The sequence below is a fragment of the Hypanus sabinus genome, chromosome 20 (genome assembly GCF_030144855.1).
Source record: "Hypanus sabinus isolate sHypSab1 chromosome 20, sHypSab1.hap1, whole genome shotgun sequence".
Taxonomy (NCBI): Eukaryota; Metazoa; Chordata; class Chondrichthyes; order Myliobatiformes; family Dasyatidae; genus Hypanus; species Hypanus sabinus.
Window position 1 is genome coordinate 41,968,498 of NC_082725.1, and position 17,909 is coordinate 41,986,406.

General features: G+C 37.6%; 1 protein-coding gene and 1 long non-coding RNA gene across 3 annotated transcripts in view; both read left to right on the forward strand.

Moving 5' to 3' along the window:
• Window positions 1–17,909, forward strand: part of ropn1l (rhophilin associated tail protein 1-like) — a 97,259-nt gene that overhangs the window by 20,623 nt on the left and 58,727 nt on the right. Inside the window, exons 1-2 of one of the 2 annotated variants that reach the window (XM_059945396.1) lie at window positions 7,289–8,150; window positions 8,294–8,375. The exons of the other annotated variant lie outside the window; for it this stretch is intronic. Coding sequence (XP_059801379.1) covers window positions 7,289–8,150; window positions 8,294–8,361 — 930 coding nt within the window. The 3' untranslated portion in view covers window positions 8,362–8,375. Of the gene's footprint in view, window positions 1–7,288; window positions 8,151–8,293; window positions 8,376–17,909 lie in introns of those variants that run through there. 2 annotated transcript variants of the gene reach the window in all.
• LOC132378468 (uncharacterized) lies at window positions 8,401–10,592 on the forward strand. The gene is made up of 2 exons (XR_009507045.1): window positions 8,401–8,516; window positions 10,091–10,592. It is a non-coding gene; the product is annotated as an uncharacterized LOC132378468 (long non-coding RNA).

Below are 17,909 nucleotides of genomic sequence, written 5' to 3' on the forward strand. Positions count from 1 at the left end.
GGTAGAAGCATTGGTGAGCTTTCCTGATTATAAATTTCTACCAGATCTCCATCACTCCAAAGAAAACAATCCTAGTTTGTATAGCTTCCCCTTCTAGCACATGTCCTCTCATCCAGGCTAGTAAACTGCATCCTCAACAAAGCCTGCACAGTTTTTCTATAATGGAATGACCAGAACTGAAGGCAATACTCTAGATGCAGCCTAACCAGAGTTTTACACAGTTGAAGCGTAACTTCTTGATTCTGGAAATGAATGGCTCTAATAATAAAGACACACACACATTAACTTGTATGATCACTTTCGCGAGCTATGGATTTGGGTTAGCCATTAGCGACACTTGGTTGCAGGAGGGGCAGGTTCAGTAGCTCAATGTTCCAGGGTTCTGTTGTTTTAAACGTGATAGAGTAAGAGGGATTAAAGGGCGCAGGATTGGAATGAGTTTGTCAAATGCATTCAGGAAAGTTTCCATAAACGGTACATAGAAGTCCCAACTAGAGAGAATGTAATACTAGATCTGTTGGTGAAAGAGACAGGACAGGCAACAGAAGTTTGTGTAGACGAACACTTTGCATCAAAAGATCATATTGCCATTAGTTTCAAGGTAATTATGGAAGAGCGTCGGTCTGGTCCTCAGTTTGAGATTCTGAATAGGAGAAAGGCTCATTCTGATGGGATCAGAAAGGATCTGGCAAGTGTGAATTGGGGTAGATTGTTTTCCGGCAAAGATGTACGTGGTAAGTGGGCGGCTTTCAGAATTGAAAATTTGAGTGTACAGAGTTTTTATGCTACTGTCAGGATAAAAGGCAAGGTTAATAGGTTTCGGAACCTGGGTTTTCAAGAAATATTGAGGCCCTGGTTAAGAAGAAGAAGGAGGTATATAGCAGGTATAGGCAGACAGGAACAGATGAGGTACTTGAAGAGTATAAGAAATGCAAGTGCTTATCCATATATACTGGACGTGTCCTAGTTTAAAAAAATACTGGAAAGATGTCTTCCAAATTCTATCCCAAATGCTTAATTACAATCTGGAACGTAACCCTTTGATTGCCCTTTTCGGCACCTCCGGAGAGGGGGACACGCGCCTAAGTCTGACTAAACGTCTCACACTGTCTTTTGCTTCTCTTTTGGCCAGGCGTGCAGTCTTGCTCAGGTGGAGGGATGCTGCCCCACGCACCCACGCTCAGTGGCTCAGGGACATCATGTCCAGTCTATACCTTGAGAAGACCCATTATTCAACTCTCAATTCGGACATAAAGTTCCAAAAGATGTGGAGACCCTTTCTTGAAAATTTTCAAAATTCCGTTCTTTCTCCCTTTCCTCAGTACATAAATCCCTGACCTCCTGCATTTTCTGGTAAAACTCTTTGGACTCAGATTTGTTATCATACAACAGCTTATGTATTAGAAAAATACAACTTCTCTATACCAATGCAGCTCTGTGGGGACAAAGGTTCTGTTTAACTAACCTTTTTTGCCAATGCATTTGATGGCTTGGAGTTGGGGACTGGGAGGGGTGAGGTGATAATGTTTGCACTATGGGTGCATCTCTTTCATGAATGTGAATTGTACATTTGTTATGCACTGCACAATTCTCCAATACACTATGTTCTCTTTATTTAAAAACACCATAACAATATTGTCAAAAGAAAAGTAAAAGAAATGCAAGCGAACACTTAAGAAAATTAGGGTGGATAAATCTCCAGGTCTTGACAAGGTGTTTCCTCAGATCCTCTGGCAGGCTAGTGCAGAAATTGCAAAGGTACTAGCAGAGATATTTAAAACATCCTTAGCCACGTATAAGGTGCTGAAAAATAGCTAATGATGTTCTATTGTTTAAGAAAGGCTTCAAGAATAAACTTGGAAATTAGAAGTCAGTGACCTTGACATCAATAGTGGGAAAGTTATTGGAAGATATTCTAAGGGTCCGTATATTTAAGTATTTAGATAGACAGAAACTGATTAGGGATAGTTAACGTGGCTTTGTGTATGGTAAGTCATGTCTAACCAATCTTATAGAGTTTTTTGAGGATGTTACCAAGAAAGTTGTCTACATGGACTTTAACAAGGCCTTTAACAAGATCCCACTTGGGAGATTTGTCAAAAAGGTTGGCATCCAAGATGAGGTATTAAATTTTTTTTTTTTTTTTAATAATTTTTTATTGCATTTTTAAATGATTACAAAGTATGAAAAAACAATGTATATAACCCATACCCCCTCCCCTTAACCCCTCCCCCCTAACTGCCCCTTAGAAAAAAAAGAAAGAAAGAAAGAAAGAAAGAATGCCTGGTGGTTGGAAGATCTCCACATGCTCCATGGAGTTCGTAATAATTTTAATATGTATATTTATTTCTTTCCCCTAATAACCAATTGTTTCATCTTAAAAGCATCTATATATTTAATCCTGTCTTTTGTAAATAAGGGCTCCAAATTTTCAAAAATGTTTCATATTTATCTCTTAAATTATAAGTAATTTTTTCTAATGGAATACAACCATAGATTTCTTTCTTCCAAGAATCTATACTTAAATGTGAATCCGATTTCCAAGTAACTGCAATAGCTTTTTTGGCTACTGCCAGTGCAATTTTTATAAATTCTTTCTGATACTTATTTAGTTTGAGTTTCGGTTTTATCCCTTCAATATCACCTAGTAAAAATAATATTGGATTATGAGGAAATTGTGTTCCTGTAATTTGTTCCAGTAAAAGTCTTAAATTTGTCCAAAAAGGTTGAATTTTAGAGCAAGACCATGTCGAATGTAAAAAAGTACCAGTTTCCTGGTTACATCGGAAACACTGATCCGATAAATTTGGATTAAATTTTTTTATTTTTTGTGGTGTAATATATAATTGATGTAGAAAATTATACTGCACTAATCTTAACCGAACATTTATTGTATTTGTCATACTGTCAAGGCATAGTCTTGACCAATTTGTTTCTTCAATTTTAATATTCAAATCACTTTCCCATTTTTGTCTTGACTTATGGACTCCTTGCTTAATTACCTGTCTTTGAATCAAATTATACATGCAAGATACAAATTTTTTGATATTTCCTTTTTGAATTAAAATTTCTATTTCATTAGATTTCGGCAATAACATTGTTTGACCTAATTTTTCTCTTAAATAAGCCCTTAATTGAAAGTAACAAAATAAAGTGTTGTTTGATATTTTATATTTATTCTTTAATTGTTCAAATGACATTAATATACCTCCTTCAAAACAATTCCCTATATATCTAATCCCATTTTGAATCCAATTATATAAAAGTTGATTGTCCATTGTAAAAGGAATAAGTCTATTTTGAATTAAAGATCTCTTTGCTAATAAAGATTTTTTTATCTCATCATCAACATTTATCTTATTCCATAAATCAATCAAATGTTTTAATATAGGAGATTCTTTCTTTTCCCGTATCCATTTAGATTCCCATTTGTATATAAAATCTTCTGGTACATTTTCTCCTATTTTATCTAATTCTATTCTAATCCATGCCGGTTTATCTTTCTCGAAAAAAGATGCAATAAATCTAAGTTGATTTGCTTTATAATAATTCTTAAAATTTGGAAGTTGTAATCCTCCTAGATCAAATTTCCATGTCAATTTTTCCAACGATATTCTGGACATCTTACCTTTCCAGAGGAATTTCCTCAAATATTTAACTCTTGAAAAAACTTCTGGGGTAATTGTATTGGTAATGATTGAAATAAATATTGTAATCTAGGGAATATATTCATTTTTATAGTATTTACTCTACCTACTAATGTTATTGGTAGTGCCATCCATTTTTCAAGATCTTCCTGAATTTTTTTCAAAAGTGGTAAGTAATTTAATTTGTATAAGTTTTTTATATCATTATCAACTCTTATACCTAAATATTTTATACCATTTACTGGCCATCTAAATTGAGTTATTAATCGACATTGATTATAATCTCCTTTAGTAAGAGGCAAAATTTCACTTTTATTCCAATTTATTTTATAACCCGATATTTTCCCATATTCTTCTAGTCTATAAGATAATTTGCGTAGTGAATGTAATGGATCTGTTAAATAAATTAGAACATCATCAGCAAATAAGTTAATCTTGTATTCTTCCTGATTAACTCTGAAACCCTTAATATCTGGGTCCATTCTAATTAATTCAGCTAATGGTTCTATTGCCAACACAAACAAAGCAGGTGATAGTGGGCAACCTTGCCGAGTTGATCTTGTTAACTGAAATGATGTTGAAATTTGACCATTTGTCACTACTTTAGCTTTGGGATTAGTATTTAAGGTTTTAATCCATTTTATAAATGATGTTCCTAGTCCATATTTTTCCAATACCTTAAATAAAAAATCCCATTCCAATCTATCAAATGCTTTCTCTGCATCTAAAGCAACCGCCACACTCATTTCCTCCCTCTTTTGTGCTAAATGGATTATACTAAATAACCGAGTTACATTATCTGCCGATTGTCTATTTTTGATAAATCCTGTTTGATCCATATGCACTAATTTTGGTAAGCATTTAGATAATCTATTAGATAAGATTTTTGCTATTATTTTATAATCAGTGTTTAATAAAGAAATAGGTCTATATGATGCTGGTTTTAAAAGGTCTCTATCTTTTTTTGGCAATACTATTAAAATAGCTGTTGAAAAAGATTCTGGAAGTTTATGCGTTCTTTCCGCCTGATATATTAACTCCATAAAAGGAGGAATTAATAAATCTTTAAACTTTTTATAAAATTCAGGTGGAAAACCATCTTCTCCTGGAGATTTATTACTTTGAAGTGATCCCAAAGCTTCTTCAACTTCTTTCACTGTAAAAGACATACCTAATCCCTTCTGTTCTTCTGTATTTAATTTTGGAAGAGTTATTTGTGATAAAAATTCTTCTATCTTAACATCGTCATTCTTTGATTCTGATTTATACAACTCAGAATAAAAATTCTTAAAAGCCTCATTAATTTCTAGAGGTTTATAAGTAATTTCATTCACTTTTGTTCGAATTGCATTTATTGTTTTAGAAATCTGGTCTGTTTTTAACTGCCATGCAAGAACTTTATGTGATCTTTCACCTAATTCATAATATCTCTGTTTAGTTCTCATAATTGCTTTTTCTGTTCGATATGTCTGGAGTGTATTATATTTTAACTTCTTATTAATAAGTTGTCTTCGTTTTTCTTCTGTCATGTTTCTTTGAGATTCTTTTTCTAATTTTATAATCTCCTTTTCCAATTGATCTATTTCTATCATATATTCCTTCTTAATTTTAGAAGTATAACTTATTATCTGACCTCTCAAATATGCTTTCATTGCTTCCCACAATATAAATTTATCATCAACTGAATGTAAATTTGTATCTAAAAAGAACTGAATCTGTTTTTTCATAAAATCACAAAAATCTTGACGTTTTAGTAAAATTGAATTAAATCTCCATCTATAAATTGATTCCTCTTTATCTGTCATTATCATTGTCATTATTAAAGGAGAGTGATCAGACAATATTCTTGCTTTATATTCCATGTTTTTCACTCTATCTTGAATATTTGTTGATAACAGGAAAAAATCTATCCTTGAATATGTTTTATGTCTATTTGAATAAAATGAATAATCCCTTTCTTTTGGATTGATTCTTCTCCATATATCAATCAAATTTAGATCTTTCATCAATGATAGAGTTAATTTTGCTACTTTTGATTTTGTAATAGCCTTTGTTGATCTATCTAAAACTGGATCTAAACAAAAATTAAAATCTCCACCTATTAATATTTTATCATGTGCATTAGCCAAATTCAAAAAAACCTCCTGTATAAATTTTACATCATTTTCATTTGGTGCATAAATATTCATAAGAGTCCATAGTTCTGAAAAAATTTGACAATGTATAATTAAATATCTTCCTGCCGAATCAATTAATACATTTTGTATTTTAATTGGTAAATTTTTATTAACCAAAATTGCAACTCCTCTTGCCTTTGAGTTAAATGAAGCTGCAATAACATTTCCAACCCAGTCTCTTTTTAATTTCTGATGTTCTATATCCGTTAAATGAGTTTCTTGTAAGAAAGCTATATCTATTTTCATTTTTTTAATGTATGTTAAAATTCTTTTTCTTTTTATTGGTCCATTAAGCCCATTAACATTAAAACTTAAAAAATTCAATAAATTAGTCATTATTTTTATTTATGTTACTCCAATCTATAATAATACCTAATCTTTCAACTCTCATTATATCCTGGGAAATCTTTTTAGAAGTCTCCATGTTGCTATGTGTGTCCCCACCAATCATCCAGGCAAAAGAATAGAAGAAAAATAGAAAATAAAGAAAAAAACAAAATACCCCCCTACTAATGTTGTGAAAAAAAAGAAACACAACATTACCCCCCTCTATTGTACGGGTCATGGCAATCGCCATGATTACACACGTGAATCCCGTAGTAACCGATTCAAAGCTCCCCAGCCCCCCCGCAACATGAAAGATATATATATAAAAAAAAAACATACCATTCTCAATTAATATTTCTAAAATATTACTTTTCTCCCTTATATCGTCCTTAAATGTCCATCAGTTCCATTTACTTTCTCTGTCTTCGTCTTTAACCATTACATTTAGAAATCTCCGCTTTTAATCAACGAATAGATGGAAGTCTTTGTGCAAACACCTCCGCATCTTGATAGTCAGAAAAAAATCTTTTTCCTTCCTCCAAAAAAATTATCAGTGTTGCTGGGTGACGCATTGAAAACTTATAACCTTTTTCCCACAAAACCTTTTTAGCTGGGTTAAATTCTTTCTTTCTCTTCAAAAGGTTATAACTTATATCAGGATAAAAAAGAACTGGTTTCTCAGCTATCATCAACGGACCTTTTCTTCTTTTAGCACCCTGGGCAGCCGCCCTCAAAATCTTTTCTTTATCCTGGTATCTTAAACATCTTATCAAAATTGATCGCGGATTTTGATCATCTTGAGATCTTGGTCTTAAAGCTCTGTGCACCCTTTCAATCTCAATTAAAGGTTCTTCTCCCATTTCCAATTTTTCAGGAATCCATTTTTGAAAAAAATTTATTGGGTCTTCTCCTTCGGTACCTTCTTTAAGTCCAACAATTTTAATATTGTTGCGTCTACTAAAATTTTCAAGTTTATCAATTTTTCCCACGAGTTGTTTTCTTTCTGATGTCCAGGCGTCATTATCATCTTCCATCTTCTTCATTCTTCCCTCCATATCTTCCGTTCTGACGTCCAAATCTATAATTTTCTTTTCCATTTTTTCCTGTTTCTTTGTCATTTTATCAAACATAGCCTCCATGTTTGTTATTTTTTGTGTCATTACTTTTTGGTTACTTTTAATTACTTTTAATGCATTTAATTTTTCTAATTTATGCATTATTTGCCTCAAAGTTTTTTTTGTACTTTCAGAGGAACTTTCATCTTCTCCATCTTCATCTGATTTTTTCTTCATTCTTCCCTCCATATCTTCCGTTCTGACGTCCAAATCTATAATTTTCTTTTCCATTTTTTCCTGTTTCTTTGTCATTTTATCAAACATAGCCTCCATGTTTGTTATTTTTTGTGTCATTACTTTTTGGTTACTTTTAATTACTTTTAATGCATTTAATTTTTCTAATTTATGCATTATTTGCCTCAAAGTTTTTTTTGTACTTTCAGAGGAACTTTCATCTTCTCCATCTTCATCTGATTTTTTCTTCATTCTTCCCTCCATATCTTCCGTTCTGACGTCCAAATCTATAATTTTCTTTTCCATTTTTTCCTGTTTCTTTGTCATTTTATCAAACATAGCCTCCATGTTTGTTATTTTTTGTGTCATTACTTTTTGGTTACTTTTAATTACTTTTAATGCATTTAATTTTTCTAATTTATGCATTATTTGCCTCAAAGTTTTTTTTGTACTTTCAGAGGAACTTTCATCTTCTCCATCTTCATCTGATTTTTCCAGAGAGTCCGTCTCTCTCTCAGACTCACTTTCACTGTCGGTTTCAGTCGTTGCTGGGATTTGTAGTTCTGGTTGTTCTCTTTTGCGCATGCTCGTTCCTTTACGCGCGCAGTTCTCGTTGATCTTTCCCTTTAGAAATGGCCGATGCTGCCGCAGTCTCCTTTTCTGTTTCACCGGTGATGTGTTGTACCTGAGTCCGCGGTTCTTCGGTAGAAGTAGGCCTTGATTCTGTTCCAACTTGAGCGGTCTTCGCGGTAGCAGTTTTCTTCGTCCTCTGTTTATGAGGCATAGCTTAAAACAATCCGGAATAGTTTATAAGTAACCTTAAAAAAGTATTAATTAACTTTTCTTCACTTAGACATTGATTTATTAACTTTTTTACGGGAGGGCTGGATTCCAGCGTCTCGATCCTACGTCATCACGTGACGTCCCCCGATGAGGTATTAAATTTGATTAGACATTGACTTTGTGGGAGCAGTGGTTGTAGATGGTTGCTTCTCTAACTGGAAGCATGTGACAGAGATCAGTGCTGGGTGTGTTGTTGTTTTGTTATCTATGTCAACAATCTGAATGATAATGTGGTAAGTTCCATCAGAAAATTTGCAAATGACACTAAAATTGGGGGTGTAGTGGACAGCTAAGAAGACTATCAAAACTTGCAGTGGGATCTGAACCAGCTGGTGAAATGGGCTGAAAAATGGCAGATGGAATTTAATACAGACAGGTGTGAGGTGTTTTGCACTTTGGGAGGACCAACTAGGGTAGATCTTACATGGTGAGCAGTAAGACACTGAGGAGTGTGGTAGAACAGAGGGATCAGGGAATACAAATCCATGACTCCTTGAAACTGGTATCACAGGTAACTGGGGTTATAAAGAGAGCTTTTGGCACATGCCCTTCATAAATTGATATATTGGGTACAGGAGCTGGGCTGTTATGTTGAAATTATATAAGACGTTGATGAGGCCTAATCTGGAGTATTTTGTCCAAGTTTAGTCACCTACTTATGGGAAAAATGTCAATAAGATTGAAAGAGTGCAGAGAAAATTTCCAAGAATGTTGCCAGGACTTGATGACCTGACTTATAGGAAAAGGTTGAATAGGTTGGGACTTTATTCCCTAGAATGTAGAAGATTGAGGGGAGATTTGATAGAGGTGTACACAATTATAAGGGGTGTAGATAGGGTGAATCAAATGGGCTTTTCCCTCTGAACTTGGGTGCAACTAGAACTAGAAGTCATGGATTAAGGGTGAGTGTTGAAATGTTTAAAGGGAACATGAGGGGGAACTTCTTCACTCAGAGGGTGGTGAGAATTTGAAATGAACTGCCAACGCAAGTAGTGGTTGCAGGGTTGATTTGAACATTTAAGAGAGGTTTTGATAGGTAGATGGATGGGAGGGATATGGAGGTCTATGGGACTAGGCAGATTACTGGCTTGGCATGGACTCGATGGGCCAAAGGGTCTGTTTCTGTACTGTGGTATTCTATGACTCTTTAGAATCTTCATAGGAATTGAAAAAAAAATGAATAGATTAAAAGGATAGAACATCTAATACCAATTTATAGCTGGTAAATTTCATGGGTTTCCTAACTTGCTATTTTTACTGCTGCTGTGGGTGTCCCTATTTTGCCAAATTCTTCTGAAAGGGTGATGCTGGGACATATTTTTTTAAAATTAGGAACTAATGCTCCTGGCGATGAAAAACCTCCATACACGGCAGGAATCAACAATGACATCTTTCATCTTTGCAGTATGCAGAACATTTGAGCATATTCTTGATATTGCCAGGCATAAAATTTGGAACAGAATAATGGTTTTACAGTTAGCAGAAGTGGTGGAGAACTTGGAAGGGTTTAACTGTTTGGGTTGGCCATGCAAATTCCCATTTGTTCAGCGATTTTTCTGATAAAACAAGCTGTTTCCTTCTTGACATATTATTGTTATGAATGTTATGCTCAATTGGGAAATTCCACTTCATAAAATCTAACATTTCAACACTAGATGGAGCTGTTGAAAATCTTCTGTAATCAAACTTAATTTTTCCATGTCAAAATGGGGTAAATTTATTCCAACATATTGTTTAAAAAGTAATTTTTGTTTTAAAGGTTATCCCTTCTGACTTTCCAACTTACTATAATTTTCTTTCCCTAAAGGATCCTGATTACAGATTGGCACTATATTTTACAACATAGTTTTTAATAAAGATATGGAGCTGTCGAGCACCTTCACTCCATTAGTGAAAAACAGGATTTTCTGGTGGCTGACATTTTTAATTCCAATCTGCATTACCATTCCAAGATGTTGATCCATGGCCTTCTCTGCTGGCACAATGAGGCCACCCTCAAGACTACGCAGCCTTTAACCTGATGGCATGAACATTGAGTTATCCAACTTCCCCTGTCCTCCCCCTTTCCTCTTCTTCAATTCCCTGCTCTGGATCCCCTCTTACCTCTTCTCGTCACATGCCTATCACCTCCCCTTGATGCCCCTTCTCCTTCCCTTTCTCCCACAGTTCACAGTCCTGTCTTATCAGATTCCTTCTTCTCCAGCCCTTTAACTTTTCCAGGAATCACTTCCCAGCTTCTTACTTCACCTCCCACCCACATTGCTTCACCTATCACTCCTCCCCCCACCCCAACTTTCTTATTCTGACATCATCCCCCTTCCTTTCCAATAATACTACCCGAACTGCTGAGTTCCTCCAGCATTTTGTATGTGTTGTTCTGGATTTCTAGCATCTGCAGAATCCCTTGTGTTTTTAATAAAGTTACTAGTTTTTCAGAACTTTTCAGATGGAAAGTCCCCTTCACAACCTCAGGGCTCACTAAAGCATTTTAAGGTCAATGAAGTAGTTCAGAAATGTAATCTCTGATGTAAAGCAGCAATCTATGTTGATAAGTTTGTATAAAAATGAGTAAATATGACTTAAATAGTCCAGTGAGCTGAAATCTTGTTCAATGGAATGATGGGAAAAGATTCCAACCTTTGCTGTGAGAGTTTATACGTAATCCCTAAATTAATTGTATGGATTTCCAGATATAAAGTTCACTTTTGATTCTGTACAAAAGGCGTGTTCAATTTTTGCCATTTTTTATTCAGTTGCTTTGTTCATGAATCATTATTTTCAGACTGAATTTTTCTGCTCTTTATGTGAAATGTTTAGAATTTAATGAAAAAGAAAATGTTAGATGAAATACACTATTCTTCCTTTACACTGCATTACACATCTCTGCTTTCCACAATACGTTATTTAATCTTCTGATTTTTCCGCAACCTTTTTCTACAGTTGGAATATCTATGTATTTTATAAACAGTGATTTTGGTCTCAAAATTTAGCCCTAATGGAATCACCAGTCACAACTGCTAACCATCACTAACAATATGATCTTCACTTGTCTGGTTGTCTGGCGAGATAAAGAGATCAGCTAATTTGTCACATGTACTTATAAGTGACATTTCTCCGAAAGCACAGCAGCTTTTCTACTTTCTCAGAAGTTTGCAAAGATTTGGCATGACATCTAAAACTGTGGCAAACTTCTATGATGTGTAGGGGAGAGTATATTGACTGATTGCATCACAGCCTGGTATTGAAACACAAAATGCCCTTGAACCAAAAAACTTGTGGATATGGCCCAAGCAACACACAACATGCTGCAGGAACTCAGTAGGCCAAGCAGCATCTATGGAAAAGAGTACAGTCGACATTTTAGGTCAAGACGCTTCAGCAGGGTCCTACTGAAGGGTCTTGGCCAGATAGGTCGACCATACTCTTTTCCATAGATGCTACCTGGCTTGCTGAGTTCCTCCAGTGTTTTGTATGTGTTGCTTGGATTTCCAGCATCTGCAGATTTTCTCTTGTTTGTGATTGGATACAGCCCAGTTGCAGGAAAGCAGGTACAGAAGCCTCAGGACTCACACCACCATGTTCAGAAACAGTTATTACCCCTCAACCATCAAACCCTTGAATCAAAGAGGATAACTTCACTAGCCCCATCATTGAATGTTCCCACAACCCATGGTCTCTTATCATCTGTTCTTGGTTTATTGCTTATTTATTATTATTTTTTTTTCTTTTTGTATTTGTAGCTTGTGTCTTTTGCACACTGTTGGTATGCAATGCCCAAGTTGGTATGGACTAACATTGATTCTTTTATGGTTATTATTCTATTATGGATTTATTAAGTGTTCCTGCAGGAAAATGAATGTCACGGTTGTATAAGGTGACATATATGTACTTTGATAATAAGTTTACTTTTGAATTTTGATCTTTGAAATGCATTGTTAGCATCAAATCAAATCAGTGAGGATTGTGCTGGCCAGTCTGTAAGTGCTTCTGGTGCCAACGTAGCATATCCACAACTCACTAACCCTAACCGTGCATTTTTTGAAATGTGAGAGGAAACTGGAGTGCCAAGAGGCAACTCGCATGGCCTCAGAGAGAATGTATAAACTCCTTACAGACTGCAGCGGGAATCAGATTCCGATTGGTGATCGTTGGTGCCAGTGCTACACAACTGTGACCAAGTGTTGGAGGCAGTACAAAGACGATTCACCAGGCAAGTTCCTGAGATGAGAGGATGGTCCTAACAAAAGAAGCTAAATAGTTTGGGCTTGTATCCATGAGAGGTGAGAAGAATAAGAACTGACCTTATTCAAACACCTACGATCTTAAGGGGGCACAATAGGGTATATGTTGGGATATTTTCACTTGTCAGAGAGTTTTGAACGAAGTGAAATAACTACAAGTTAAAGGATTGGCCATTTAACTGAGGTACAGGTCCATGAAATATCTTGTCACAGAGGGCAGTGCATTCTCTGCTCCAGTGAATGGTGGAAGCTGAATCATTCAAGATTTTAAAAATAGAGATGGATAAATATTTGATAGATCAAGGAGTATTAAGGATGATTAAGTGCTTGACCATTCTATTTACCAAGAGAATTCTCCTCCATGACCCTGCCTGCAGTTTACAGTCAAAGGCCGATGTTAAGCAGACGCTCAAGTACTGAGTGCCACTATCAGCAAACAAGAAACAGCCTACACTGATGTCTTTCAAATGATTGCCTGGAACTTCAGTCAGGCTTATTTGAGGAGATCTCTGCTTAATTATCACTATATCACCTGCAGCATCAGGGGCCCCAAAACACTCGACCACTCTGATACGACCATAAGGAATGCCCACCATTCAACTTGCATTTCGGGAAATCTGATCATTTGACTGCCATCCTCCTACAAGCAGAAGGCTAAAGAGCAAGGAGCCAGAAGTAAGGACAATGAAGAGGTGGTCACGTGAGGCAGAAGAGTGGCTACGGAATTGCTTCAAGTTGGTGGGCTGGACTGCATTCAAATACTCATCAGAAGATCTGAATGAAAACACCACAATTTTCATAGACTTTATTAAAACAGTATAGACAAGTGTGTCCCCACAAAATCATACAGCCTTCACCAACCAGAAACCTTGGATGAACCATGATATCCACAATCTGCTGAAGGCCAGATCAGTGGTAACTAAGTGAAATACAAGAGGCCCAGATAGAATCTCTGGAAAGGCATCTCATGTACAAAATGGCAATTTGGGACCTAACTTGAATCATGGAAGGATGCTTGACGGCTGTGGGAGGGCTTGAATGCCATCACCTTCTACAATGTGAAACCAAGTGACATAATGACAATAAGGTTGCTCTCCCAGATCAACTCAATGCCATTTATGTTTCCTTTGACAGTCTAAAAATGGCAGTTTGACATTCACAAACTCTCACTGTCCCCAATGATTTCAGTCTGAAGCCAACATAAGAGCCTGCTTCAGGAGGGTGACCCACAGAAACATCTGGTCCAGACAGGATACCTGGCCAAGAACTGTGCTGATCAACTGGCTGAGCTGTTGACTGATATCTTCAACCTCACACTTTGGCAGACTAGGGTATCCTCCAACCTCAGGTAGGCTTCAATTATATTGGTGCCTAAGAAAACGTGTTAACTGCCTCAGTGTTTGTCCCAAGAAATCTGTACCACGAAAGGCCAACCTTAAAGAGGATCTACTCAAAAAAGGCATCAAAAATGCCCTGCCTTGGAATTCTTCCCAGTTGCTCTATGTGCATCTACATCTACCCTATGATTCCTATTATTATCTACAAGACTCTAGCAGAGAGATTGTTCCAGAAATTTAAACAACAGTCTTTAAAAATGCAGCTTCCTCATTCGTATGCCTGTTGCCTCCTTTGCTGCTGGACGATTGCAGTTTTGATCACATTTTTCTCTTCATCCCTTTATTCTATGATAGCTAAAACTCTCTCTTCCCAGGGACACCAGCAAGGCAAATGTATCAGGCTCACAGGCCCCTCATCAGTGCACAGGAGTGGTTGGGGTGGTCTTTATTTGGATGACTGCAAGGATGTCTTCCCTGGTGGCAACCCTTTCCAAACAGATCAATGTCCCAACCGCTAAAAGGGCCCAGCTCTTTTGTATTCACTCCCCATTCAGGCTGGGGTGACCACCTTCAGGTGCCGTGAGCAATCTTTCTCAGTCTGCCAAGCCATCAGAGTTGTGGAACCTGATGTCTCTGCTGTAACCTAAATCCCACCCTGTCTATTTTCCCCAATATCCTTTCTATTCTATGCTTTAGAACTAATCATCTACCTTCAGCAACCAGCGTTCATTACAGAGTGCTGTTACCATTTCACTGTAGCATGCTATTCACAGCTTCCTGCCACACTCCCAGTATCTCCTGCCTTCACGTTTGCTGTGGATCTGTTTCCATCAACCGTGGTCGGTTCTGGTGTTCATATCTTAGGTTCTCTGTAATTACAGGGTTACTTGATCCCCCTACTCTGTCTGTTGGGGGGGGGGGAACAAGAGGTGAGTTGTACTGTTTAAGGTTGAGTGCAGTGTTTCCACTGATTGCCTTGCCGAGTCTGCAAATGGACACAAGTGTCATTTGTTAAAAGTACCATCTGTGGAGCAACCCTACCTTTTCAGGCAGCACCTTCACCATGACTTCGTCACCTGGCTGTGGGAGGACAATCTCCTTTCTGTCCGGTCTCTGATCAGCAATGTGCTGCTCTTTCGCTCGGTCCTTCAACACTCTAAAGTTGGTTACAAAGATCTTTCACATACTGGGTCATTCTATCGCTGCAAGTCCATAAGGGAGTTGCATTCCTCACCCCATCAATAATTTGTAGGGGCTGAGACCCAGCATGTGGTTTGTGGTTGCTTGCAAACCAATCTCATCAGGATCTTTGGTATTACATCAACCCATGCCTTTCCCATCTCAGTTATAGCTTTGTCTAAGTCATTCTTGATTGTTCAGTTCATCCTTTCTACCATTCCTGAGCTCTGAGGGTGGTAGGGTCTGTGGACTGATTTTCAATCCTTCGTCTTGCAGTATCTCAAAACGCAGGCTATTGCCCCTAAATGACCTGCTTCATCTTCTGAAGCAATTAGTAGATCATCTACACAAGCTGGTTGGTCAGCAGAGTGTTAGATTGAATTTTTCCAAAGTCTGCGGCATGATTTTATGAAAAATTGCTGGCCTATTGTGGAATCCCTGGGGGAGTCTGGTCCACATGTACTGCTGCCCATCCAGCATGAAAGCAAATCGGTCTTGGGATTCAGGTGCTAAAGAGAGCTCCCAAAATCCATCAGCGATATCCAGGACTGAGAAAATGTTATGTTATGGAGATAGACCATTCAGGATTGTAACAGGGCTCACCATAATTGGATGCAATCTCGGCCTGGTCTTATTAAGGGTGGTATTGTCTATTGTTTAACAAGTATGATCCATCTGGCTTCCTAGCTGGCCAGAAAGCAGAGTGAGTGGTTAACACAGTCTCTATTCATATCCCCTGGGATATGAACATATTCATATCCCTAACTATACTTGGAATCACTGTCAGGACGTCAGCTTTAATCGGACACTATGTACGGGGTTTATGCAGCCCACTCCCCCCCCCCCATCTTCACTCTGCCACAACCTCACTTGTATAGCCCAACCCACTAGGAACTGTTGGCAAAGTAATCCACAGAACCGTACTGGCTCCAGTCTCCAATGATCAAATTGGCAGTGGCTGTGGCTATGCTGAGTGCTCTACTAGTTGTATGTGTTTGCTACTCCTGATTTGTCCAAGTAATTTCTGCTTTCCGGAACCGATAATGGCCCCTGCCTCTCTTAAGATGTCTATTCCAAGGATAGTACTCTCATTATTTGGACAGATCCAGAAATCTACAAGAAGCTGCAATCCCACAATTTTAAATACCTGGGATTAATTTCTCTCTACCTTTATTGTTTCACCTCCTGCACTGATGATATAAATGAACTCTCCAGCCATGGGCAAGGGTAGATGAGTTAACAATGCTGATACCCCATGCTGTCCCCCAATAAACCTCTTGTGTACATCAATGGATGACCAAATCTCTCAATAGAGGCATCTGTCAGCCATTTGTCTAACCAGGGCAGATCCATAATCTGGTCAGCAATCAAATCAGAAAGTGAGGGTATTGCTGTGGACTCTGCCTGCTTTGGTAAGTGAGTTTTCCACTTTCCTCGTTTTTCAGGGCACTGCCTCCAACCATGGTCTGAAAAGCCACAGCTGTAACAAGTCATCTCCTTTACCCTCCCACGTCTATTCTAGCAGCTTTTTGCCACATTCGCCACCTGTCAGCATACAAAGCAAGTTCTCTGAGCGGCTACATTCGATACAGCCACTGTACAATTTCTCTTGCACTGGCCCATGAAACTATTGTGGAATAGGTCAATCCCACTGCTCTCCCCAAATCTAAAACTTTCTGGTGGGCTGAGCTCAGGCCTTATGTTCTGCATAATTCAATGTCGTCTCATCAGCTCTTTGAATCAAAGCCATTATCATTCCCCAGTGACTCTCACCTCCCGCCATTGCTTCACTTCCCCTTTAAGAAAGGTATATCTCCCTTCATTGCTGGTGTTCCTGGTAGTTGCCCATGTACCATTCTGCACCCCTTGGCCATACTATCCCATATATTCCTCGGGCACTTCACTTTTATGTATATGTATATCTTTAGAATGCATCTGGTGAATTTCAACCACTTCCTGAAGCTTGTGCCAGAATTCTGAATGCAACTTTAAGTGAGGGCATCTCTTACAAAATGCTCAGTTCCTCCCCGGGGTGAAGGGTTTATGAATGATCGTAATCAGGGTCAGGGGCTGGATTGCATCTTCAGGGGTTTGACCTGACATTGCCTGACCTCAATAGATACAATCCTGACAGATAATTCTGGGTAAAACCTTATGTCAATGTTACAGATGTATGGTAATACACACACACACACTCACAGACACATATGCTAAAATACAGTTCCTGGAATGAGTATTCACACCCCACTAGTGTCAGGAACCTTCAATAACCACCCTTCACAACTGGTGGCCCCACCTCATTAAATTAGCACACAAATTTTAGTGTCTTCCATAAATACACATGCACTCACACACACCATACTACTTCTATCAATCAATTCAACTCTGTCGTGTCCATGATACCTAGTGATCCCATAGCTATTAACCTGAACAGATTCAAATGTGAGTATTAATTTTATAAATACTCATTCGCTTAGACTGCTGAGATCACAGGCCACACAATGGATCTCAATAAATTATCCTGCTCCAGACACCAAACGTTGTTGCATGACAACGTCTCTAGAAAGAATTACTGGTAGATGTGAAGCCATCTCCTCAGTCAACAAAATGAGATACTGCAGGCATCAGATGGAGATCCTTTTGGAGGAAGGTCTGCCTGACCCAACACTACACAACATTTTTAAGCCATTTTAAGACACCCAGGTACACACAAATATAGAATTTAAATCAGCATTGACTGGTCCTCTGATTAACTAGTTTCATGTTTTTTTAGGAACCCATTGTTCAGATATGCAGTTCAGATTTAATCCATAGATCATATTCCGAACTGAAGACTGGTGGCTGAAGTCAGTTGCTGATGTTATTTGCT